Source organism: Schistocerca americana, chromosome 1 (assembly GCF_021461395.2).
Source record: "Schistocerca americana isolate TAMUIC-IGC-003095 chromosome 1, iqSchAmer2.1, whole genome shotgun sequence".
Lineage (NCBI taxonomy): Eukaryota > Metazoa > Arthropoda > Insecta > Orthoptera > Acrididae > Schistocerca > Schistocerca americana.
In genome coordinates, this window is record NC_060119.1 from 345,577,353 (window position 1) to 345,605,158 (window position 27,806).

At 40.6% G+C, this 27,806-nt stretch overlaps 1 protein-coding gene across 2 annotated transcripts in view; it reads left to right on the top strand.

Annotated features, from left to right (window-relative positions):
* LOC124599161 (cholinesterase) overlaps positions 1-27,806 on the top strand; it is a 183,105-nt gene that overhangs the window by 132,426 nt on the left and 22,873 nt on the right. For both annotated transcript variants that reach the window (XM_047136054.1, XM_047136053.1), the window contains exons 9-11: positions 5,707-5,893; positions 8,926-9,031; positions 21,107-21,302. In XM_047136054.1, the coding sequence (XP_046992010.1) occupies positions 5,707-5,893; positions 8,926-9,031; positions 21,107-21,302 (489 nt within the window). The remainder of the gene's footprint in view (positions 1-5,706; positions 5,894-8,925; positions 9,032-21,106; positions 21,303-27,806) is intronic.

Below are 27,806 nucleotides of genomic sequence, written 5' to 3' on the forward strand. Positions count from 1 at the left end.
TGCTGGAAAAAGATATTTTTTTCTTTTTTTCGATCTTGCCAGTGATAAGCTTTTGCCATTTCAGCTCAGTTATTCATCATGGTGAAGCATGGTCTGACCACTGGTGAAATGCTCATGATTTTGAAGAGAGTGACATCAGTTTTTGTAAAGGGAAACACCTAACAACAATGCAGTGTACATCAACCATCTGTGGACATCTTGTAGGAAGCAGAGATATCAAACCACAGCCCCATAAATCAGAACTCACCAGACTAGCTACCAGCTAGTAGATGCTGCAGCACAGTCCCATTTCTTGGGCCTTTTTTGATGAAAAGCTGACATGGCTGCCCCATATTCACCACCTGAGGATGACATGCATGCAGAAGCTTAGTACTCTCTGCTTCCTGGCCCACATATCTTGGGGTGCAGACTATGCTACTCCTCTCCATCTTTGCCATGCTCTGGTCTTGTCCGAACTAGATTATGGAAGTCAGGTTTATGACTCAGCAGCTCCTTCCACTCCAAAAATACTTGATCCTATTCACCGTTATGGGGTACATCTGGCTATTGGTGCCTTTTGCACTAGTCCCGTTGGCAATCTCCTCACAGAAGCAGGGATTTCCCCTCTGCAGATACGATGAAGCCAACTTCTGGTTTCTTATGCCATCACCATTCACAGGTTCCCTAACCATTCCGTGTACTCTGTCTTCTTTACAAGCAAGGGACATCTCCCTCCTGATCACTGCCTACAGGTGGGATGGCCGGTTGGAATACGTCTCACTTCCCTCTGTCAGGATCTCCATCTCCATTCACTGAAATGTGCCCCGTGTATTTCCTCTCACTTCCCCCCTTGGATGGTGCCTAGACCGTGGATTAGGACTGACCTATTCCAGGGTCCTATGTTCTCTGTCACACCTATGGTCTTCCTGCATCATGTAGTGTGTTCACAGTAGAGCTGCTAGCTATTACCAGTACGCTCCATTTTGTTACTCAGGCCTCCTTCCACAGTGTCTTAATATGTATTGACTCAATGAGCAGCCTGCTACTCTCATCATCCTTTGGTCTTTGCTATCCATGACCTTTCCTCCTCATTTGGCCGTGCCACCTGCTCAGTTGCCTTCCTCTGAGTCCCAAGTCATATGGGTATCAGGGAATGAACTGGCTGACCGTTTGGCTAAACAAACTGATACTCACCCTCGATTCCCTTTCATGACTCCAGCTGTGGATGTGCAGATCTATGTCAAATCTCTCTGCGCCCTAAAGTGGGATGACATCTGGTGTGCTACTGCTCTCAGTAATAAACTCCGCACAATCAAGGAGACTACTACACTTTGGTGCCCTTCCTTCCTCTCCTCTTGGAAGGAGTCCACTGCTTTATGCCATCTACGCATTGGTCATACCAGGTTCACCCATTGTTTCTCCTGTGTAACAAACCACCCCGACAATATGGTTGTGGAGCCAGACTGACGGTATCCGTTACTCCTGTAGCAGATGCAATGTGGTTGTGGTTGGGGCCTCTCTTCACATTTTATTAGTCTAGGGGCGCATGACCATTCCCCCGTGGAAAAGCCTCTCTTATTTTCCAGTTTTTAGATTTGGTCTAACCTTTTATGCCTTTAATGTGTGTGTTGTAACTTCCTTGTTTTATAGTCTGACTCCCCTAACGGGATCCATCCACTTTTAGCGGACCCTCTTTCTTCTGTCAGTAACTTTGGAATCATGGGCCTGACGAGCTCGCCATTTGGTCCCATAAACCCTCTCAATCAATCAATCAATCTCAAAAATTGTCAGTGAAAAATGCTAAACTTGTCTGGAAATTAGGAAATATCAGGGAATTTCACTTGGGGAGATTTATGGCAACCCTGATACCAATTTAAAAAGCTGTGCAATGATTCCAGCAGAGTTTGTACATGACACTGCTGCTTTCACAGGTGGCCCAACCTCTGATGAGGTAGGATAAGCCTGTGACAGGACTGGAATAGGGAGTGTTGGGTGGGTGGATTGGTTAGGTCTTGCACCTGGCTCTTCCACTGGGATACGATTCTTGCAGCAAGAGGTTGGGATTGGGAGTGGCATAGGGACGGACTAGAATTTGTGGAGGTTGAGTGGGTAACAGGACACCACTTTAGGAGGGGCGAGAAGGTTCTTAGGAAGGATGTCCCTCATTTTAGGGCATGATGATAGGTAAAGCCCTGATGAAGGATATGGATTATTTATTCTAATCTGGGGTGGTACTGAGTGATGAAGGGGGCACTTCTTTGCAGCTGGTTCTTGACTGTGGTGGGAAGATTGGGATGAGAGGAAATCACACAGACAATCTGTTTATCAACTAGGTCTGGGGGGATAGTGCCTCTCTGTAGAGGCTTTGGTGAGACCCCACAGCGTAACGGGCAAATTCTTGTCACCTCCCCCATGTGGCCAGGCTGTATGGAAGGGAATTTTTGGTGTGGAATGGATAACATGTAATGAAGGTGCTGTTGGTGTTTGGTGGGTTAATGTGGACATAGGTGTGGATGGAGTCATCACAGAGGAGGAGGTCAATGTCCAAGTAGGTGGCACACTGGGTTGAGGAGGACAGAGTGAAGCAGATGGAAGAGAAGGCATTGATGTTGTCAAAGAATGAAGATGGGGTGTCTTGGCCCTGAGTCAAAATCATGAAAATAAGCATGCTGAGGATGTCACCAAAGTCTTCACAGGCAGGCGTTATTCCCCAGATCTAGTCCACAAACAGATCTCCAGTGCCATTTCCTCTCACACCCCAACTCTCGTACCATGTCCAAGAACCAGCTGCAAAGGAGTGCCCCTTTCATCACCTAACAGCACCCAGACTGGAAGAAATGAACCACATCCTTCATCACACCTTTGATTACCTATCATCATGCCCTGAAATGAGGGACATTGTACCCAAGATCCTTCCTACCTCTCCTAAAGTGGTATCCCATCAGCCACCCAACCTCCATAACATCATAGTCCATCCCTATGCCAGTCCCAATCCCGACCCCTTGCCACAGGGACTATATTCCTGTGGAAGACTCAGGTGCAAGACTTGCTCAATCCACCCACCCACCATTTCCTATACCAGTCCTGTCACAGGCTTATCTTAACTCCATCAGAGGCTGGGCCAAAAGCAGCCATGTCATATACCAGCTCTGCTGTGATCATTGCACAGATTTTTATATTGATGTGACAACCAACCAGCTCTGCACAAGGATGAATAACCACTGCCAAACTGTGGCCAAGACCAAAGTAGACTACCCTGTAACACAACGTTCAACTGAACATAACGTGCTTGATTTCAATGACTCCTCCACTACCCGAGCCATCTAGGTACTCCTGTCCACCACCAGCTTTTATGAACTGCACAGATTGGAGTTTCCTTACAACACATTCTCTGGTTCTGAAATTATCCTCGCCTTAACCTACAGTAACCTACTGTTCCCACATCTGCCACCCAACAGTTTCCATCCCTTCTGTCATATTGCTTCCTCCCTATTCTCATCTCCCATCCTCTTTGTGTGCTGCCCTCAGCTAATGACCCTACCCATTTTTCCCCTTCTATCCTCCTCTCCGATTTAGTTCCTCATTCCCCCTCCCCCTCCCCTCCTTAACCCTTCTAAGTATAAGTTATCTTACACTAACCAACACAATATGCAATTCACTTCTTCACAGAAAAAATGAGAACAAAAACTAAACTAAATTCTGTGCATACATAGAAACCACTACAGCTGCTGGCGTTTCTGCTGGGCTCCACAGCTGCAACTGAACTTCTTCATTCTAACAACAGATCTGCAGAATAAATGTAGTTATAGTATTCTCACAGTGGCAGCAGATATTGCACCCAATAATAAACAATGAAACCAGATACATTAGATTTACTTGTACAGACACTGCATGCACCACCAACAGACATTACTTTCAAAGATCAAACTCCTAAGAAGATTACAAAATTCACTAACTAAAAAGTTATAATTTCTTTGGATTGTGAAGGTGTTTCTATTGAAATATTAAAATCTTATAGTAACTTGATAGGACAACGCTTAAGCTATCTTTGTAATAAATCAGTGGCATGTGGCAGTTCCCTGATAAACTTAAATATACAGTAGTAATAAATCTCTGTAAAACTGGAGATGAGAAAAACCACCTCCAGGTATAGACCTACTCTTTCATAAAGAACCATTCACAGAAAAGGCAATACAAGACCACATGAATGAGGTCCTGCCAGGGCTAAATAAGAAATATTATCCTGTTTGTATTTTTATGACCATGCCAAAGCTCTGGGTTGTGTAGATCACAAAATTATATAAGCAAACTAAAGTGTTATTCCATCAGCAGCAGGGTCTCATTGGCAGACTGTATCACAGGCAAGAAACTAACTTCAGAATAGGGGAACATATCCGTATGGGGTACCATAAGGATCAGTAGTGGGGCACTCTTGTTCTTAAACTATATAAAATATAAAATGTTCTTTTAATGACTTTCGTCTCACAATGACTCATGTTAAAACAATCAAAAATGAACTGATAGCACCAGAAATAGGCAGTAATACTGATACACTAAACAAAACACTGTATAAAATAGTCAGAATCCAGAAAACCGTGTAAAATATTCAGGATCCAGCTGGAAAAGAAAGTTGGAATTAAGTCAATGCATAGATCAATTAAACAAGAAGCTCAATGCAGTATGTTTTCCCTTAGAACCGTCTCTCATTGTGTTGATCTAAGAACAACAGTTTTGGCTTATTCTAGATATTTTCTCTCTGTGTTTTCTTTTAGAATTACCGCCTGTGGCAGTGCACTTAATGTAAATAAAATTGATTTTAGAGAAGTGTTGTCCACTTGACAAATGATAACATTACTTGTTCAGGAAATAGAGTGCAATATGCAGTGATTTATGATTCTGGATTTAAAATCACCCAAACTCATAATGACTCATAAGGTATACAAATAAAAGAGTAATGTAGTGGCCTTCTGGCTACAAGAAATGGCTGAAATGACTTGTTGTTCTTCTACATGATACAACTCTTTCTTAAGTGAGAATAGAATAGATCTATTTCTAAAGAACATTGATAATGCAGATGATTTTATAGATATATACATGAAAGCACAGTGTAAAACAGATTTGAAATACAAATGCCGAGAAAGCTCCCAGTTCAGAAATGTTTGAAGTCTCAAGATCTGTCACAACAAATAATGTTAATCCATTGCTGATATATTTGGGTACTGATTTGCCCTTAGGGCATAATTGCTTACTTGTTCTAAGAAAATTGCAATTGAGGAGACTCAGTGAACTGAAATGTCTCTTCAGATTTAAGTTTGTTGTTTTTCTTCATGTAGTGTTGGTCTGTTGATCTAGTAGTAAACTGCATAGCTGGCAACTGAAGTGTTATGGATCAAATCCCAGTCAGAGCTTGGAATTCTTACTTTGCCAGAAATGATGCATTGTTCAGCTTCCACATTAAATTGTAGGTCCCCTTTATGTAGTAGAAACACTGGGGCAGGTTAGGAATCTGTATGTCACTGAAGTGATGTCCAATTGTAAGACTTGCACCAGACCACTGAACCACACAAAATTCTTGTTGTTATCTTCATATGATTGAAGACAATTTTGCTTCACCTCCATTTATGTATCCTGTCTATATTGCTTCTCACAATTTACTTTGCTAGTAATTTTTTAAACAGTGACTTCCAGATGCGTTAACATAAGATTTAATATATTGTTTGCTTCCAGATGATGTCTGATTTTCTGTACAGAGCACCAACAGATAAAATAGTGAAGTTACTTGTTGACAGAAATGTACCCGTATATATTTATGTTTTAAACACAACAGTGGAGGCATTCAAACTTCCTCAGTGGAGAAAAGTACCTCATAATATAGAACACTACTTTCTAACAGGAGCACCTTTTATGGATGTTGGTGAGTACATAAAATGTGATAATTTTTGTTCATTTTGACCAAAAGAAAAATTTCCTAATGCCTATCTTTGTTTAAAAAAGTTATAAGGTCTATTCATCATTCTAACTCAGCAATACATACACTCCTGGAAATGGAAAAAAGAACACATTGACACCGGTGTGTCAGACCCACCATACTTGCTCCGGACACTGCGAGAGGGCTGTACAAGCAATGATCACACGCACGGCACAGCGGACACACCAGGAACCGCGGTGTTGGCCGTCGAATGGCACTAGCTGCGCAGCATTTGTGCACCGCCGCCGTCAGTGTCAGCCAGTTTGCCGTGGCATACGGAGCTCCATCGCAGTCTTTAACACTGGTAGCATGCCGCGACAGCGTGGACGTGAACCGTATGTGCAGTTGACGGACTTTGAGCGAGGGCGTATAGTGGGCATGCGGGAGGCCGGGTGGACGTACCGCCGAATTGCTCAACACGTGGGGCGTGAGGTCTCCACAGTACATCGATGTTGTCGCCAGTGGTCGGCGGAAGGTGCACGTGCCCGTCGACCTGGGACCGGACCGCAGCGACGCACGGATGCACGCCAAGACTGTAGGATCCTACGCAGTGCCGTAGGGGACCGCACCGCCACTTCCCAGCAAATTAGGGACACTGTTGCTCCTGGGGTATCGGCGAGGACCATTCGCAACCGTCTCCATGAAGCTGGGCTATGGTCCCGCACACCGTTAGGCCGTCTTCCGCTCACGCCCCAACATCGTGCAGCCCGCCTCCAGTGATGTCGCGACAGGCGTGAATGAAGGGACGAATGGAGACGTGTCGTCTTCAGCGATGAGAGTCGCTTCTGCCTTGGTGCCAATGATGGTCGTATGCGTGTTTGGCGCCGTGCAGGTGAGCGCCACAATCAGGACTGCATACGACCGAGGCACACAGGGCCAACACCCGGCATCATGGTGTGGGGAGTGATCTCCTACACTGGCCGTACACCACTGGTGATCGTCGAGGGGACACTGAATAGTGCACGGTACATCCAAACCGTCATCGAACCCATCATTCTACCATTCCTAGACCGGCAAGGGAACTTGCTGTTCCAACAGGACAATGCACGTCCGCATGTATCCCGTGCCACCCAACGTGCTCTAGAAGGTGTAAGTCAACTACCCTGGCCAGCAAGATCTCCGGATCTGTCCCCCATTGAGCATGTTTGGGACTGGATGAAGCGTCGTCTCACGCGGTCTGCACGTCCAGCACGCTGGTCCAACTGAGGCGCCAGGTGGAAATGGCATGGCAAGCCGTTCCACAGGACTACATCCAGCATCTCTACGATCGTCTCCATGGGAGAATAGCAGCCTGCATTGCTGCGAAAGGTGGATATACACTGTACTAGTGCCGACATTGTGCATGCTCTGTTGCCTGTGTCTATGTACCTGTGGTTCTGTCAGTGTGATCATGTGATGTATCTGACCCCAGGAATGTGTCAATAAAGTTTCCCCTTCCTGGGACAATGAATTCACGGTGTTCTTATTTCAATTTCCAGGAGTGTATTTAATCAGTCAAGAGGACACTTGAAGTACAAACATTATGACAAAATGTGTTAATGTAGTAAGCAATACTTCCTTAGAAATGTTAATGGAAAATCCTGAATAGAATGAGCAAAGGCAACTACTCACAATGCAAGAAGTCAGTGAGCAGTAAGTTCTCACACATACGAGAAGTTATGGAATATGGGTATCATAGTAGATACATGTAGTGGCATGTTGCTCACTGGGGTACAAGGGAATGCTGTGACTGAGACTCTACACACCTATAAATGTAATTGAAGTGATGGATATGTATGAAGCTGGTGAGGGAGAGGAGTGAGATCAGAAAATGGTGCGCTGTAGGTGAAGGACAGGGACTAGTAGACATTGCATTCAGAAGGACTGCCATTCTAAAAGATGATAGTTTTCCATAATTCCACATTTGTACAATTCTCAGAAGAAAGGAAAACTTAATGGCTGATCTACTCAAGCATACCATTTGTGCTGATTAATATGCACTGGCATTGGATGAGTGTACTTACTCATGGACAAAGTATGAGTGATGTAATTTACTTTCATGCAGTGCTGTTTGGTGGTAACATCCTCATAAACACCACACAATGATTGTGATGCTCTTAAATGACATCGTTCCTTACATGGACAACACTGCCACTGATGTGGTAGAATACAGAATTGACAGAAATAGAATAAAATGTGCAAGGTGGATTCATGGCATGTAATCAGATGATAAGAGTTTTCATGTGTGCTTCAGTGTGTGTACATTTTCATGTTTGTGACATGTTATTACCTCTTGAATGTAAATATGTTTCAGATTTTTTTCTCCAAATCTGTGATGACCATATCACTTAGAATCTGAGGAAGTAACATCAGCACCTCTCTACATTTTCTAATATGTGTAGTGCATCCTTATTTTATGATATGTTCTACATACTAAATGATATCTTCACTTTGTATTTATTGAACAAAATCTCCTCTTTGTGTCAGCTAGCCACTATGTTGCCTGTCTCAGATGGTTCAATAAAAACTTCTTTCATCTTAAGCCCACCAATAACACTTATACTGTGATAGCTACCATCCTTTCCAGACCAAAAAAATAGCAAGAGATAACCGTGAATTTTGACTCTCTTCTTCATGTGTAAATAATAGTGCAGTTAGTGAGGAATAGTTCCTACAATTTTTGTTGTAAATCATGCAAAAAAAACAATTAAATAAGGTTAAACTGTCAGCTTGCTGAAATTCAGTACATTTATTTTTAAGTAAGCCTCATCATTTGTTAGCAGCCCTGTTTTAATCTCTTTTGCATCATGGATACAACAAATTATTTCCAATTTAGTCAGGAAAATAATAGTTCCTACATTTGTTACTTAAAAATAAAAATAAAAAATAAACAAGAGAAGGCTAAATTGCTTCAAAATGGATTTCTGTATCTCTGTTAAAACATTTTATGTAGTGCTATTTAATTTTCAAAAAATTACAAATACATGTGAACATTTCAGAATTCTTTCCAAGAAAACCACGCTTAGAACGCACCATGTGGACACCAAATGATCGAAATATGAGCCATTTCTTCATGAAAGCTTACACTAATTTTGCAAGATATGGGTGAGTTTACAAATGAAACATCTTCCATCATCATTGCGTCTGTGTTTTATTGAAGAACTAGAAAGTTAACTTGATCTCATTCTCCACTGTAGTGGTAATTAAAGAATGTACAAGAAGCATATTTCATGAATAATATTTAGTAACATAACATTTAGCTAATTCTAAAACATTAGTACATCATATGCACATGTTTCTTCTATAAATTATTCCAGCATCATGTCAGACATTTTTCATGTCAAACATTTTTGTATTGAATAAAACCATGAAAAATGTGTAACAGGGATTTTTTGTTGATCAGCTACTGCTAATTAATTTTTATAGGTAAATAAATCATCATAATAGACAATTGTGGATATTACTGCAAAGTAGTTGAAATGGTCAACAATGTGAAGACAACCTATGGTTTTTCATGTTGGCTGCTGTAAAGCAATCAGCTTAGATGGATGTGGGTAGCCTTTGGTGCTATAGTAGTTGTGTTCATCACACCATGATTCTGGAGTAAGTCAATCTTGAAACTCAAATCTAATATGCCACTAGTATAGGCAAAATTAGAACTGCATTTAGCAGCAGTAAAGTTAAGAACATGGTATATGACTGGTTAATATCTTCCAGATCAGGTAAGGGGTTCAAAAATACTGTAAGACTGCTACCTTTAGTAGCTACCAATGGCTTCACAGCTCTGGAGATGTAGACAAAAGTGTGCAGACAACACGAGTTCACGAACACTGAAAATACAGGGGAAAAAGTTCAATGTAATGTTAGAAGTAGCAAGGTGGTTGATAACCAAGAAGCTGTGCTGGAAGTAGTTGTGGGAACTTGGATTAGTACAGAACTGCCTGGGTACTGAAGACCAGGTACACAAGAACCTCATTTATTTGGCCCTCATTAATCCAGATTTGTGGTTTAGCTATATATATTCTGGTTTACACACACACACACACACACACACACACACACACACACACACACAAAACACACACACACACACACACACACACACACATGCGCGCGCACACACACACACATACACACTCACTCGCTCACTCACTTTCTCTTTGAAGCCATTTCACTCATACACACTAAAAACACAGGAGCAAAATAACAATAATGGTACAGTTTCTTAGCACTGTAAGGAGAAGACCCATGCTGAATTTAGTAATGGTACCTGGAAGCAAGACCGAGCGAGGCGGCGCAGTGGTTAGAACACTGGACTCGCATTCGGGAGGACGACGGTTCTATCCCGCGTCCGGCCATCCTGATTTAGGTTTTCCGTGATTTCCCTAGATCACTCCAGGCAAGTGCCGGGATGGTTCCTTTGAAAGGGCATGGCCGATTTCCTTCCCCATCCTTCCCTAATCCGAGCTTGTGCTCCGTCTCTAATGACCTAGTTGTCGACGGGACGTTAAACCGTAATCTCCTCTGAAACCAAGGGAGTGATGATCTCTATGCTACTTGCAGTGCTAACAACATAACAACTGTATATATGTCATACCATACCATGTGTGTGTGTGTGTGTGTGTGTGTGTGTGTATAAAATGGAAAATCCAGGATGGAATGTAACAATGTAATGAAAAAGATAGTTGCTACTCACCATATAGCGGAGATGCTGGTTCGCAGAAAGGCAAATAGAAAGTTTTTGTTCCTTTACCACATGGTGCCCTGCTCATCACTATTGACCTAACACCCCAAATGCCCATGGCCTTACCATTATTGAACACTGCCTATCCCAACACCTGACAGATTCCAAATCAATTACCTCCTACCTAGTCACCATGACCATCTGTTTCCTCACCCACAATAACTTCTCCTTTGAAGGTATCACCTGCAAACAAGTCCCTGGTATGGCAATGGGCACCCACATGGCACCATCTTATGCCAACCTGTTCATGGGCCATCTAGAGGAATCCTTCATAACCACCCAGAACCTTCACTTGATCCAGATTCATCAATGACATCTTCGTGATCTGGATTGAGGGTAAGGACACCCTATCCAAATTCTTCCAGAACCCAACACCTTCTCCCCCATTCACTTCACCTGGTCCTCTCAATCCCACAAGCCACCTTCCTTGATGTTGAGCTCCACTTCAAAGATGGCTACGTAAGTACGTCCGTTAATATCAAACCTAACAACCACCAGCAATATCTCCACTTTGACAGCTGCCACCCATTCCATACCAAGAAGTTCCTTCCATACAGCCTACCCACCCATGGTTGTCACGTCTGTAGTGACAAGTGTTCTTTCTTGAAATATACCAAGGGTCTCACTGAGACCTTCACAGACTATAATTACCCACCCAATCTTGTACAGAAACAGATCTCCCATGCTTTATCTCTCCAGCCACACACCACCTAACGAAGTCCCACTGTCTATCTGCAGAGGAGCATTCCCCTTCTGACTCAGTACAACCCAGGACTGAAGCAACTGAATCATTATGCTCCAGAGTTTCATGTACATCTTGTCATGCTGTGGAATAAGGAATGTCCTCCCACAGTGGTATTCTACTGCCCACCAAACCTACACAACATCCTTGTCCATCCCAATTCAGCCACTCCTCACAACCCCTTGACTCATGGCCCATGTCCTGTAATAGAACTAGATGCAAGACCATATATCCTTCTACGACCACCTACTCCTGTCCAGTCACAAGCATCACCTATGCATCAAAGGCAGGTTTACCTGTGACACCAGTCACATGATCTACAAACTAAATAGCAACCACTGTGCTGCATTCTACGTGGGCCTGGCAGCCAACAAGCTCTCTGTCCACATGAATGGCAACCAACAAACTGTGGCCAAGAAACAACAGGACTGCCTGTTGCTGAGCACATGACCCAACATGATGCCCTTCATTTCAATGACTTCTGTAGATCCTGTGCCATCTGGATCCTTCCCAGCAACACCAGCTTTTCTGAATTGCACAGGTGGGAATGCTCCCTCCAATATAACCTATGTTCCCCTAACCCTCCTAGCCTCAACCTTCGTTACCAGTCTAGCCTCTTCTCTGTTTCCATTCCAGTGCTATACAGTCCTCATTCCACCAATGCACACAGTCTTTTTACTTCTCTCCAGCACCCTGTGTATTACCTCCCAACTGCACATAGATGCCCTGCTCTCCACCTCGTCCCTGCACACTCCCTGCAGCACTTAACCAACCCCCATCCTTACCCTGCTATCTCTCCCCCTCTGCCCCAGCTGCCAGAGACTGTGGTCATGTGTGTGTGAGTTGCATTTGCATGAGTGTATGTGTTTTGTGTGTGTGTGTGTGTGTGTGTGTGTGTGTGTGTGTGTGTGTGTGTATGTTTTGCCTAATTTTGACAAAGGCCTTGTTGGCCAAAAGCTAACCTCCTAACAGTCGTTTCATTGTGCCTTTCTGTGACGGATCATCTCCACTATGTGGTGAGTAGCAACTATCCTTTTCATTACACACACACACACACACACACACACACACACACACAGTTGGTTGTTGGTACAGTTGTTACGTCATAGGCACTGCATGTCATTACTACAGTCAGCATGGGTATGTTCCTTACAGTGTTAAAAAGCTGTACTATTATTGTTCTTTTGCTCCCATGTTTTCAGTGTGCATGAGTGAAATGGCTTCAAAGACAAAGTAAGCTGTTGTTTCAGTGGACAGAAGGTTGAAAGCACTACACAAAACAGACAAATGGGAACTGCTAAAGAACATGGCTTCAGATTGTGGTGCACGGACATCAACTTGCCAGACTGGAAGGAGAACTGAAAAGAACTTGAAGATTCCTGCTTCAAAATGATGATTAAAGATCAATTGCAGAACTGTGGTACAATAAAGAAAGTAAGAAGTTAAAACCAGATGAAGCATTATTCATTTGGTTCAGAGAGAAAAGAGAGCATGGTGTTACGATATCCGGTCCAGTCCCAACTTAAACAGCAAGCCAAGGCTTGGCAGAAGGATGGAAAGCTTTCAGTTACGGGTAAAAGTTTTTGGGGGATACAGTGGCTGCAAAACATCAAACATGTATACAGAAAACATGTACTGGGTAAATTAACTGAAGAAGAGGGAGATGTAGGTGTGATTTCTCTACTCAAAGACGTAAATTTTATGGTTGCATCTTCTTGTATCGAGTTACTGAGCTGTCAAGTCTGAAGTCATGGAAAAACATTATGGCCTGCTATTCATGATTCCCTTGCTGAAGTTTGTGAAGTTTTCAACACCTTTGAAGTTTCTGAATTGTCAGCAAACATTCCTGGTTGTTCAGATGTAGCCAGTAGTGATATAGATGCCTGGTTGCAGAATGACAGTGATACTGGTTACGGTGTGATGGCCAATGACAAAATATGCATTGCCACCTGTCATCCTGCAGAGGACAACGTTGTTGGTCAACTGGAGAACAAAAGTGGCACTTCGGGGGAAAAAATGTCTCATGTGGAGGCAATAGCACAGCTGTAAAAACTAGTTGTTTACCTAGCATGCCAGCTGGAAATAATTCCAGTTGAACTGATGTTAGTGAAAAATCTAAGTGATCATGCTGCTCTCAAATGCCACACAAGTTTGAATCAAAATAAACTTACGCATAAATTTCAGTAAATAAATGTGAGTGCATTGTAGTAACTATAGAGTTTATGTGCCAAAAAACTGTTTCATGTTAGCACCAAAATCAAAACTTTGTAAATTGTAGTAGATATTAGAATTTTCGTATTTAGTAGAATATTTCCACATTATCTAGATTTTTGATAATATGGATTACATCTGATCCCACCTAGTTCAGATAAATGAGGTTCTTGTGTAACTGTGGAAAATCCGGGGTAGATTGCTACTCACTATTCACTGTTCTCATTGGGCAGACATAGTGGTCATGTGTGTGTGAGTTATGCTTGTGGGAAGGTGTGTGTGTGTGTGTGTGTGTGTGTGTGTGTGTGTGTGAACCACTATAGAAGAAGGCCTTTCGGCTGAGAACTCACACGTTTAGCAGTCTCTGTGCTGTGCCTGTCTGTGTCTTAACGTCTCCTCTATGAGGTGAATAGCAATCTATTGTATACATAATTGTTATTGTTCCTGTGTAACAGTATTTTTAAGCCAGGTGCAAGGCTCAGTAGTGTCACCTATGAGGTAGGTTTTCTAGGAAAACATTTTGGTAAAGAAGATAATGTAATGGTTATTCTGGGGTGCGGAAAACAAATTTGAACCATAACCTTAATTATGCAACTGAGAATGACATCACTGCTGGGAGTTTTCCACTCTTTGAATGAAATGACAAGCAGTGTATGAAGTGATCCATTGAACATGTAAGTGCATAGCTTCAAGAGTTTTCCAACAGACTGAGGAGAGATCACACAGTAATGTGATTGATATGTTGCCCTCAAGTGGTCCCACCAAACATGGTATGATCTAAATCTGAAAGCTTCCAGTGAGATGTTACTTGCATGACTAATTCCCAGACCCATTCAGTAGTACCAATACACAGTCCAACCCCTATAATTCCAATATTTTCACTAGGTTTTTCTAGGGTAAATGTTTCCAAAAGGCACAACTGCAAAATAACTATATACACAGTGGCAGCTTGAACATGTTCCATAAAGAGGTCGAATTGAATACTCAAAATGTGTCTCCTACTGTAGGAACCTGTAAGACATTTGTAGCCATCCTGAAAGAGGCATCCAAGACGTGTATGCCATGGGGTTTTCATAAGGATTAATATCAGGTTGGATACGGAAGTATTACTAAACAGATATGAAGAAACTGGAGATCCACTGATTGGAAACCAAATGACAGAATTATTAAATTCCACCAGGGAACAGAGATGAGAAGAGACTACAGAAGAAATAAACTTTACATGCCCCAGTAGGAAGGAGTGGAGCCTCCTCAGGCATTTGGGCACTGTTGCTCCCCCACCGGAGAAGACAGATCACATAAACCCCAACAAAATTGCTGATCGCCGACAGGAAATTTCAAAATCTTTGTCCTCGAACAGGATATTTACCAGGGAAATGAAAAGGTAGTAACTCTAACAGCTCATTCACTCCCATGTGATTCCCAATGATCATGGGCATTCTCAATGGAAGACACAAATGAAACTGAGATAGACACCTGACCTGGATGGTGTGTTCCTTGAGTTCTTGAAAACCCTAGGTGCGTAAGCCAAACAGTGGCTGCTCAATTTCTACAACAAGATCGTCAAGAGTGGTGGCATCTCTAATGATTTTAGGAAACCCAAAATCCTTGCTCTTCTCAAACCAGGAAAGCCAGCAGATAGTCCATCAAGTTATTGGCCCATTGCATTGCTATGCAAGTGCCATAAACTTCTACAGAGATTATTGTACAACAGAATTTCCCCAAATACTACTCGAAATGGTGCCTCAAACTTAATCCTCATAACTCAGAAGTAAGTTCTTTCTATGGTAACAACAAGTTAGCTCACAAAAAACTTGTCATTTACTTTGGCGAAGAAAAAGTATGGCACAACACCTACCCCACATACCTAGGAGTCACTCTGGATTAATTATTGACGTATAAGCAACATCTGACAAAAACTGTACAGAAAATAAAGTCTAGGAACAACATCTTTCAGCAAACTAGCTGGAACCTCATGGGGAACAAATGGGAACACTTTGAGAAGTGCTGCACTGGCTCTAACCTAGTCTGCTGTAGTACTGCACTTCAGTGTGGTATAGGAGCCATCACACCAACAAAGTTGATGTCCAGCTAAATGAAGCAGTGAGGTTCATAACAGGCACACTGAAATGCACTCCCATTGTGTGGCTTCAGATCCTAGCCAATATCGCACCTCCTCAGCTCTGCAGAATGGCTCAAAAGAAGTGGTTAAAAGTAACCAGCCAGGAAAATTTGTCACCCCATCCAGAAAACTTTTCACTTTCCTCTACCAAATCATCTTAGGTTTTGTTGCCCTATCTGGAGAGACACGATTTGTAGGACAACTGTGCCATTGTTGCCAAATGGACTGAGCATGTTGCCGACAATAAAGAAATTAGGAACTTGGACATTATTTCACAAGCAGCAGAGAGAACTCCGGGAATGGAAGTACCCCATCAAAAATGAAGCCACCTGAACCAGTTTAGAGTAGGCACTGATAGATGTCGAGGCATGTTGTTCAAATGGGGCATGGAAAGCTCATCAGAGAGCAGCTGTGGAGCACCGAATCATACCACAGACCACATCCCTTATGAGTGCTCCAGCAGATCAATACCAGGTGGTATCATGGAGCTGCAACCTGCTTCTCCAACAACAGTTGCTTGGCTCTCTGATCTGGATATAACTGTATTTTTATGTTTATTTTTTTACTGCACTTTTTTAGACTAGGTGTATTTCATACACAAATGTGTACCTCGTAATTGTCTTAAATGAGTACATTGTGTATCACACACACACACACACACACACACACACACACACACACACACACACATTGCTGCAACAATCATTGGAGAAACAAAACATGTCAGGTTGTATGGTACAAAGGGTAACAATCATACTACAATTTGTACTTCTCCATCAAAACATAAGGCGCTTCGCATAACAATACTGGAAACTGATAAATGTAAAGGTATTTATACAGATGTACTGCACATAATTGAACATCAACTGGAAGTCCCAGAAACTGTTCACCGGCACCTGTATGGATACAAGTTATTATCACATTACTGGACGTATTATATGAGGAAAGGAGGAGTAACTACTTACACATAAAAGTGGGGTAAAGTCTCAGGCCGTAGATCTCAGTGAGTACTGTGTTGCACAGCTAATCTGACAGTTTATAGGCCCTCCCAATGGGAACTGTTTTAAATTTCATTAAGCAATGAGCAGAGGCACCAGCAAGTTTTAGTAGAAGTAACTGGGAAGTGATTTTACTTGGATATTTTGATAAAGCTTTCTGTTTGAGGGCACCTAGACTTATTGATGTACAGCTTTGTTCTAGCCATCACAGTAATATTCCAAACAAATAGAGGATACAGTGCAACAGCGATTGATAATTTATTTCTAAATCCAACTGTCTTCAATGAAATAGATGGAGCTTCATAATAAATAGTTTGTTTATCATACCATGATGATCAAATGAAAGCAATAAAGCATTCCTTAAATAAGGTTTAACTGAGAAGGAGAAAGTAAAATTTCATAGGCTTGTAAATGCTGACTCAATTAAACTATTTAGAGAGCATTTACAAGGTAAATAATCGCAAGAAGTTTATCAAGGACACACAGTAGATGATAAATGTAGTTCTTCCCTAAAATTATTCTTACAACATTAAAAATCCAGTTTGTTTATACATGGGATCAGGGATGTTTACAATGGAAGCTGTATCAGAATAACTTGTACGAGGAAGAGAGAGTTTTATTTAATGCAAAGGACTAGCTCTAATCAAAATTTAAAAATGCACTAAGGCACAATTGCAAAATTCTTCAGCATGTTATTTAAAAGGCAAAAACCATGTACTTTGCACAAAAAATTCGAAATTCCAAGAATAAGGCAAGGTCAGTTTTCAGCATTATTAGGCATGAAATGAATAAACTTGTCTAGGCAAATGGTACTGAACTCCCAGATGACAATAACATCAAGACAAATCATGTGAAATTCAAATTATTGCCTACTTAATTCAATGAATGCCTTTTAACAGTAACTGAAAACAAGAGTACAAAAAATGGTCTCAAAAACAGAGCCCATAAACATACATAGGCAGATTAGACATACCCATTACCAGACATCAGTTTTCCCAACTCATCTGTTGCACATATCACAAAAGTTATCATGTCATTAAAAATAGAAACTCTTTTGACTATGATGGTATCTCGGCCATTAATACTAAAGTCTTGTGCTCATCTGGTAGTGCTATCCTTGATTTATACTTGTTACTATGTGATGAGTCACGGTGTATTCCCCGGAAGACTGAAATATGCAGTATTAACTTCAAGTGGAGGTAAGAAACAGACCTATAATTACAGACTGATTTTCCTTCTTCCCATGTTCTCAAGAACTTTCAATAATATACTTTACAGCAGAACACTGAATCATCTTTCTGAGAATACTGTTTTAATAACAGCTCAGTTCGGCTTCTGTAAAGGCTTCTCTACCTGGAAAGCAATGTATCTTTCTGAGAATACCCTTTTAACAACAGCTTGTAACTTACCGAAACTGCCAGTTTGCCTTTGGTTGTCTCATAATCTGTTGTTTCAAATTACTCTCTTACTATTAATGCATTTGACTGACATTCATTAAAAGATACACAGTACACTGCAGCACATAGTTTTCAATTTCTTCACATTTATAAAAACACAATTTTACTGTAAGATGGTCAAAAACCTCAATATTTAAACCAGATTGCTAAGTTATACTCATTAGCAAAAAGTGTGACATTTAACTAGTGGCAGATTAGACCAGTCTACAGCTACACCTGAACTCCACAAGCCATAGGTGCTTTGTGTACCACTGTCACTTCCCCCTTCTCATCATGTGCAGTTCATGGGAAGATTGCTGGTAAACCTCCATGTGACCTCAGATCTCCCTAATTTTATCATCGTGCAGTTTGCAGTTAAGTCTTCGAAGGAAGCACTTGAGAATTCGCAATGTCCAGAAACAGATGGCCCCAGTATGCCAATATCAATAATTATTGAATGGTGCAGATGGGGCCTGAAAATGGCAATTTTGCCAAAACTGGTAGTGAAAACAAAATAAAATAACTTCTCAGTTTGCATGGCTGTTTGTCATATTTCTTTGTTAAATAAATATGGTGTGCCACAAGGCTCATTGTTAGAACCTATCCTTTTCTTGGTCCACATAAATGATCTGGGATATTGGAGGACTCTTCAAAAACTAATTTTTGCTGATGACAAAGAACATTTGATAAAGGAACCAAACACATGCATACCAGACACAGCCAGAAGAACAATGGAACAGCTTTAACACTTAATCTTACAAAATCTCGTTTTATGCAGTTCCAGACAAATGAAGTTGACCTAAAAGTACCTAAAATAGATATCAGTGGACATACACTGTATGAGGCTCCATTGTGAAGTTCTTGGGCATCTGGGTGAATAATAAATTGAGGTGGTAGTTAGTACTAGCATATGAATAAGATTTAAAAATAAATAAATAAAAAGGCTCAATTCTGACTGCTTTGTACTCAGAGATATCTGTCACTGTGTTGACCTGCAGACAGGATTGCTGGCATCCTTTGCATGCTTTCACTCAGTTCTGTCCTATGGCATAATCTTCTGGCGCATTGCAGCTAAGTATTTATTCAACAGGAGTATGCAATAAGAATATTGTGTAAAATTGATAAACAAACACCTTGCAGAAGCTTCTTCAGGGACCTAGCAGTTTTTGTATTTACATGATAATCATACTCCTTGATGGTACTTGTGGTTAATAACATTTAGGATAAATATACAGATTCAGAACCACAACACTAGAAATTATAAAAGGATTTCATACAGTCCATCTGTATCTCTTTAGGGCTCAGAATGGAGTTTTATACTCCAATGCAGAAGTCTGCAACAAGTTTCCAGTGAACTTCAGGGGGAAAATCAGAAATCCCTTAATGTTTAGAAACAAATATTTAAAAACAAACACAAAAAGTGTATATCATCAGACATTTCTACACTTTATCAGAATACTTGGAATCAAGAATGTAAATTTTGTGTAATGTTAATATTTGTATTAGATATATTCTGACTGTCAATAAATAGAGAGCTGATAGTAGTCCATGCAAAATTACATAAATGCTTTATTGAAAGTATTACATGGAAAACAGCAACTGAGTAGTGAAGGAGGAGGAGCAGTCATTTTTTTATTACTTTCATATATATCAAATAATATAGAAGTAACTAGTACAATTATCAGTTTGTGTATATTGACACCAGTCATAATTTGTTCTTAGTATACTTTAAAGAGGTAGTCAGCAGTGGTTGCTTTCACCTGTTAATGTATCACTTGACTCTTTTCACAGCTGATGAGTGGACACACCCATTTAAAATGCTGAGCAGAAATTGCAGCAGAGCTAGTATATGAAAAGACTACTTTCATACATGGCCCTGACTCTGATGGGGTAGGGTAAGTCTGTGAGGGGACTGGAGTAGGACATGCTAGGAGGGTGTATTGGACACATCAGTCTTCCACAAGGTTATGGCGTGCATGGTAAGCAGTTGGGAGTGGATGTGGCATAAAGATGACTGGCAGAATACCAATTTAGTAAGGGGGGGGGGGGATTGTTGGTAGAATGTTCCTCGTTTGCGGGCAAGCCTATAAGCTCTGACAAAGCATATGATTCAGTAGCTCCCAGCATAACATGATTGATTTCAATGACTGCTTCACAATAGCACAGCATGCTCTATTTCAGTGGCTGCTTCACAATCCATACCATCTGGAGCCTTCCCTCCAACCTCAGATTCTCGAAACAACACAGATGATAGTTGTCCTTGCAACACATTCTTTGTTCTTGTAATCCTCCTGGCCTCAATGTCCACTAACACCCTGCCCCCCCCCCCCCCCCCACACACACTACCATCCTGGTATAGGACCTCTTCATCACAACCTCCTCTTCCTCTGTTCTATCACCCTTCCCAGTCCATTCCTTCAAACCATTACTGCTATGCTCTGCAAAGCATCATCGTCATGCTCTGTACGAACTCGCATGTGCACCTGTTGTCTCTTCCTCCCAGCTGTCACAGCCATCAGCCACCCTTCCCCAGCAATACTTCATGCATACAAGTGCATGTGTGTGCTCTAGCTCAAAAAGGGATTCATCTGAAAGCCACAAAGTTTTCAGTCTTGTTTATATGTCTCTTGACAACTCAACATGTCTACTTTTAAGTGACAGAGCAGTAGTAGGTAGTAATATCTGTTGACTGAACTAGTCACAACTGATGCATCATGTTTATATCACCAGTTGACAGTAGTTTTATTGTCACTTAGAATAATTTGTACATTTCTTTCATGTGTGAGGAGACCTGGGAGTGACAATTTTGACTTAAATTTGAATCTGTCTTTTATTTATTGTTCTGGTTGGATGGGCAGGTTTTCTTAAAGATAGAATATTTCTATTGTAGCTGCAAATAATTTTGTGTTTTCTGGTTTATTTTACAGGAACCCAACACATACACAGATCCTGGGCCTGCACTTTGACATGGCTCGTAGTGGCCAGTTGAAGTATCTCAACCTCAATACGACATACAACTCAACAATCATGCTCAATTATCGACAGACTGAGGCCGCATTCTGGACTAATTATTTACCAACAGTCATTGGTCGCTTACTTCCAACATATCCACCATACACAGAGGTGATTGTTTTTGCTTGTTTATTATTATTATTATTATTATTATTATTATTATTAAAATGCATGTTAAATCTATTATCAGTCTGTTCAGCATTGAAACACAAGAAAAGTGTGATAAATCTGTAAAAGTTTACTCGAGAGCCAACCGCTTTTATGCAGAAAACGGGTCAGCATTTGTGCTGATAGAAGGAGGATTTTTATTTATTTATTTAGTCTGACTAATGGAGTGATATGCAAGCAATTACCATTTGCTAAACCTACTGTGATAATTTTTCAGAATGATACTGTGTTAAGAGTGTCAGCAAATATTATGAGGATAACAACATTATAAACAATGGATTAGTCTCCAGAATGAATAATTCACTCTGCAGTGGAGCAGACACTGCTTTTAAACTTCCTGGCAGATTAAAATTGAGTGCTAGTCTGGTACACAGTTTCTTTTAAAGTGTCATTTACATTCCAGAATTAGTAGGACATAAATTTTCATTAGGAGTACCAAAAATACTTCTTTTACTGTTTGTTAGTATTTAATTTACCATACATTTCTTCAAAAGTAAAATTGTATTCCTCCAAAAACCTGAAAGTCGGATTTTTCAGTATTTAAAAATGTTCTTGAACATTTGAAACCTGTTTTTTGGATTTTTGGAAGTTCGTTCTGTACAAGTTATGAATTTAGGAGTGTCACGCACAATATCACAAACGTATTCTAGTGCGTAGTACACTATAATAAAAAAAATGATTATCACTTGTTACAATATACTATGTTATTGATCTGTATTTTCTGCACAATCTTCACACAGTATTACAAAATGAGACAGGCATAGCCATTTTCATGTATCTTACAAAAATATTTTGTTTTATTGTTTTTGCATTGAAAATGGCGACGTTGTTTGCCTTCTGGAACAACTTCCCTCTCAATGGTAATCCTAGATAGCCATGCTGCCAATCCTAGATAGCCATGCTGCCAGCTTGGGGAGATTCTTCTGGTTAGCTCTCTGTGCTATGTGTGGTTCTATCAGTTCCGGACCCAGTTGCTTGAGAAATAACCTTCTTGAAATATCCGATCCTGTGTTTGCTTTGTATACTACAAACGCATTTATACCAGCAATATTCAAAGTGGCATGAAACATGTGCAATGGACAACGTCTTGTTTTCCTTGCAGCATTGTATTATGAACACATCTCATCAACCACATCCACTCCACTCTTTGTTGAATTATAGAATATAATCATCTCTTGCTTCTTCAAATTACCTGTTTCTTCATCAATTTTATTATATGTATGCATTGATAACAGCAAAATTACATGTTTATTTTTCATTGGCACATATGACACCAATGCAGAACAGAATATGGACAAATGTATTTATATTTTCTTGTGAGTCAATAATTCCAAGAGAATTTATATATAAATGGATAGATAAAAAATCAGCAATGGCAGGGGAACAAACACACAAAAGGGTTTAACTTTTACAAGCTTTTGGAGCCAGTGGCTCCTTCTTCTGACAGAACAGTTGAAGGGGAAGGAAGTGGGTTGAAGGACCAGAACCCCAGGTCAGTGGAGACTTACCAGACAGGACGAGGAGGAAAGATGATTGCGCCGGATGAGATTTGGAAACCTGAGAGCTTAAAGGTAGAAGACAGAGTATATGCAAGACAGAGATTATTCCTAAAACATCGTGGACGTGTTAATAAGTGTGAAAAGCTAAGTGCATTGTATGTAACAGAGGTGGGAGAACAGATGGTGAAAAATAGACAAGTCAGAAAATGAAAGATGTAGAAAACTAAAACAGAGTGAAGAAAGGAGTAGTTACTGTGAAGAAATGCTGAGATAGAAGGAATTAACATAAATTAAGGCCAGGTGGGTGGAGGGCACGCATGGTGAAACAGGCACCGAGGTCATGTCATGTTGTACAGCATGCTATACAACAGGATAATGTGTTTTGCCCATGTATAAGGCCAAACAGTGTTTACATAACAGCTGGTATACAACGTGTTGTTTCACAGGTGGCTCTCCCTTTGATAGTATATGTTTTGCCAGTTACAGGGCTGAATCAGATAGTGGTAAGAGTGCACATAGGGCAATTCTTTCAATGGGTATAGTCACTGGGTGCAGAAGGAGCACAGGATCTGAAAAGAATATTGTGGAGATTGGGAGGATGACGAAAAGCTATTCTAGGTTTGGTGGGCAAAATCTCAAGACAGGTTGGATCTCATTTCAGGGCATGATTTTAGGAAGTCATGGCCTTGTCTAAGTAGCTGATTAATACGTTCAAGACCAGCATAATAATGGGTACACATGTGCTGTGCTCTGAAGTTGTTTTTGGAGGAATCAGCAATACCTGAAGTACCTGAAGATGTTGATCTCATCCTCATAAAAGGCCAGCTACACACCTCCATCTACATCAAACCTACTAAAAAACAACAATACTTACATTTTGACAATTGCCATCCTTTCCATGTCAAACATTCCCTCCCAAACAGCATTGGCATTCAAGGCAAACACATTTGTTTGGATGCAGACTCTTTACAGCAATACACCACCACTCTCACTTAAGCCTTCACTGGACGTAATTATCCCAACAGCCCAGTTCAAAAACAAATTTCCCCGGGCCATCACATCCAATCCTGGTACTGCTGATCCCTCCAAAAAATACTTCAGAGCACATCATTTATCACCCAGTATTATCCTGGTCTTGAGTGTATTAATCAGCTACTTTGACAAGGCCATGACTTCTGAGAAATCATGCCCTGAAATGAGATCCATCCTGTCTGAGATTTTGCCCACCATATCTAGAATACCTTTTCATTGCCATCCCAATCTCCACAATATCCTTGTCAGACCCTATGCTCCTTCTGCATCCATCTTCCTACCCTATGGCTCCTACCGCTGTGACCATCCCCACTGAAAGACTTGCCCTATTAGCGCCCCTACCAACATCTGTTTCAGCTCTGAATTAGCAAAACATATACTATCAAAATGAGCGCCACCTGCGAAACAACACGTTGTATACCAGCTGTTATGTAAACACTGTTTGGCCTTATACATGGGCAAAACACATTATCCTGTTGTATAGCATGCTGTACAACATGACATGACCTCGGTGCCTGTTTCACCATGCGTGCCCTCCACCCACCTGGCCTTAATTTATGTTAATTCCTTCTATCTCAGCATTTCTTCACAGTAACCACTCCTTTCTTCACTCTATTTTAGTTTTCTACATTTTTCATTTTCTGACTTGTCTATTTTTCGCCATCTGTTCATATACCAGCTGTTATGTAAACATTGTTTGGTTTTTTACATCAGCATGAATACCGCACAGTTATTAGTCAGGATGAATGGGCATAGGCAGAGGATGTATACGGGCAACACACATTATCCTGTTGCAAAGCATGCTGTACAACATGACAGTCATGACCTCGGTCCCTGTTTCACCAAACGTGCCTTCTGGATTCTTCCCCCAGACACCAGTTTCTCAGAACTCCGCAGATGGGAACTAGCAATACAACATGTCCTTGGCTCTCACCACTCATGTGGTCTTAATTTACGTTAATTCTTTCTGTCTCAGCAATTCTTCACAGTAAAAAGAAAACTACTACTTTGTTCACTCCATTTTATTTTTCTACATCTTTCGTTTTCTGGCTTGTCTATTCTTTTCTGCACCTCCACCCACATCTTTCACATACAAGGCACTTAACTTTTCACTCTTATTAACTCATGCATGATGTTTTAGTAGTAATCTCTGTCTCACTTATGATCCTGTCGTTCACCTTCAAGCTCTCAGGTTTTTAAATCTCATCTGGTACAGCCCCCAAAAGTTAAACCCTTTTGTGGGAAAACTTATTATCTGTGAAATGTTTTTCAGCAAGTATGTAGCCAATAAACCAATTCGAAAGGGTAATATACCTTCCTGTACAGTATTCTTCACTGACTCTACAGTCTACAAGTATTAGCACAACATCATCAGCTGTGGTACTGACTTAGAAGAAACCTGCAGACTGTAGTCTCACACATACTTCCAAATTTTATACACAGTGTATTTCTGTGTCTGCCATGATAAATATAATGACCTCATACTTTCCAGGTTTGGAAGAAATGTATATTCTGAAAGAATAATGTCCATGAAAAGACAGTAACGTTTCATCCATTGTAAGGTATTCACAAATTGTCTTATGTCTTGTGCAGTTTTTTGTGAACTCTCCATAACATCATGTACAGGTGTCAGGTCATCAATTTTTTATATTCCTCTCTTGTGTGAATGTTATTTTATCTAACACATTTCAAAATAAAACAAAATCTTCACAGTGACATACTTGGAGGGAAGATTTCTGTCCCTGTGGCACAAGTGTCGCAAAATTATTTTATATTCATTTTGTCTCTGGGAAGAGCACCATAAATATAAAAACACCCAAAAATGCCTTGAACTTTTCAAGTTTATTGCACTATTTGGATTACTTTTATAAAGAGGTTTTACGTGATTTGTGTAAGTATTTCCGCTCTCTATTATCAAATCAAGCAAATCGTCATCAGTGAACAGTTCCCTGGTCTTGACAATGGTGTTAGCATTTCTGTCTTCGCCACTGACACCAGACAAATGCATAATTGTATTGTGAGATATAGTATGGACATTTTGGTTGTGAACATTTTTCACCCATTTAGTTTATCCATCTCTTGACAAATAGCAAGGTAATGATTCACTGGAAGATGGACTTGAACCAGCTACTCTAGTCAGTAGAGAATCTCAATTAGCATTAGTGAATGTACTCACATTTCTGATGGGAATAACCAAATTATCTTCACTGTAACAGAGTTATCTTCACTGTCCAGCCATCTGTCAATCATGAGAACTTTTTGTGTTGTGATAACTTTCGGGACAAAAATTACAATCTACATCCAAACCACCGTTATCAGTTTCTAATAACAGTTTTTCAGTTTCTTATCCACTGAGAGGACATCGAAAAGCCATTTTTAAGCAGTTTTATTGGTCAAAATCACTATAACAATGAACATGCATAAGCAGGCAAAGCTGATGTAAATAGACAGATAGGGTTTTTTTGACCCAAATCGTGTTTATTCCTGCATCAGCAATCGACTGACAAACAAAGAGGAATGATGAAACAAGTAGTGGCCTCTAGGGATGTTCACTAAAAGCTACAATGAATGGCTTACTCATAAGAAGTGCGCTCTTGTGGATATTTTTAAAACAAAATCCACCTGTGTCTGGGAGACCCACCCCATTCATTCTAGGATTAATCTGCCAGAAAGCTTCTATAGAGTAGTCAGTCACACAGGTATGTATTGGTAAAAATAGTCAAGTCTATTAAATCAATTAACGTACAAATTATAACTTTTTTACTTTGTTCTAGAAAAGTCAGTGAAAAACAAAATGAAGTTATATGTAAATACACTCTGTAGTAACTTAATGTAATTGACATTTATATCTGCACAAAACAAATATGCACACTGCTGGCCATTAAAATTGCAATATACAGAGTGTGGCATATGACAAATGTCAAATTGGCATGAAGTTATTATATGCTTTGATATAAAATGATTAGCAAGTCAGTGAAACTGCAAAAAGAAGGTAGTCACAACACCACATATGTTCTGTATATAAGGAAAATGTGGGTAGTGAGTTTCTCATTCAGACATCACATATGAATGCTCACTGTGAAAAGATCATATTATGCGTCATATATAAAGAAGAAACATCTACCAGCGTATGTTGCAATTTAACAGCAGCAGGATCTTGGCATATCCAGATTATGGTTTATCATTCCACACTACTGCTGCTCGTGTTGGTTGGGATCCCATGATTGTCATGCAAATATGGAATTGACGGGTACAGGAAGGTCATAAATAGCGCCGTGCAGGATCTCAGTGGCTCCACACAGCTAGTGGCTGAGAGGTCATTGTCTGCTTGGGGCCAAGAGGTCATTGTCCGCTTGGCTGTGAAGGAATGTACAGGCCCATCATGTACTGTGAGCAGAAAATGGGCTTTTTCATAGGAAGACAAGTAGCCAGATGGACAGTGCCACATCTTGAGTACTGTGGACTGACATCATGGCAACCTGTGTTGCAGCTTCTCTTGATATGGCTGCAGAATGAGGTACAACAACAATGGTGCACCCTATGATAACACTAAACACAAGAGTGGCACCATATTGTCTTTTCAGATGAGTCCTAGTTCTGTGTACAGTTTTACTATGGACACATTTGTATGTGAATCTCTGAGGAGAACATATGTTGCCAGTCTGCATTCATAATCGCATACAGATCCAGCACTTAGTCTTGATGGTGCCACTGGGTACACAACATAATCAAGGTGTGGTTCACATAGCCTTTGATTTGGGCTACAGCTGTTACATGTCTGATTTGTTGAGGATTATGGCTGTTCCCTGTCTATAAGATTTCCATGTTACAATCTTTCAACAAAATAATGTAAGATCACTTGTTGCCTGTACTGTTCTGACTTACTCTGAAAACAGCAGGTCACGGTTTGCCAAGA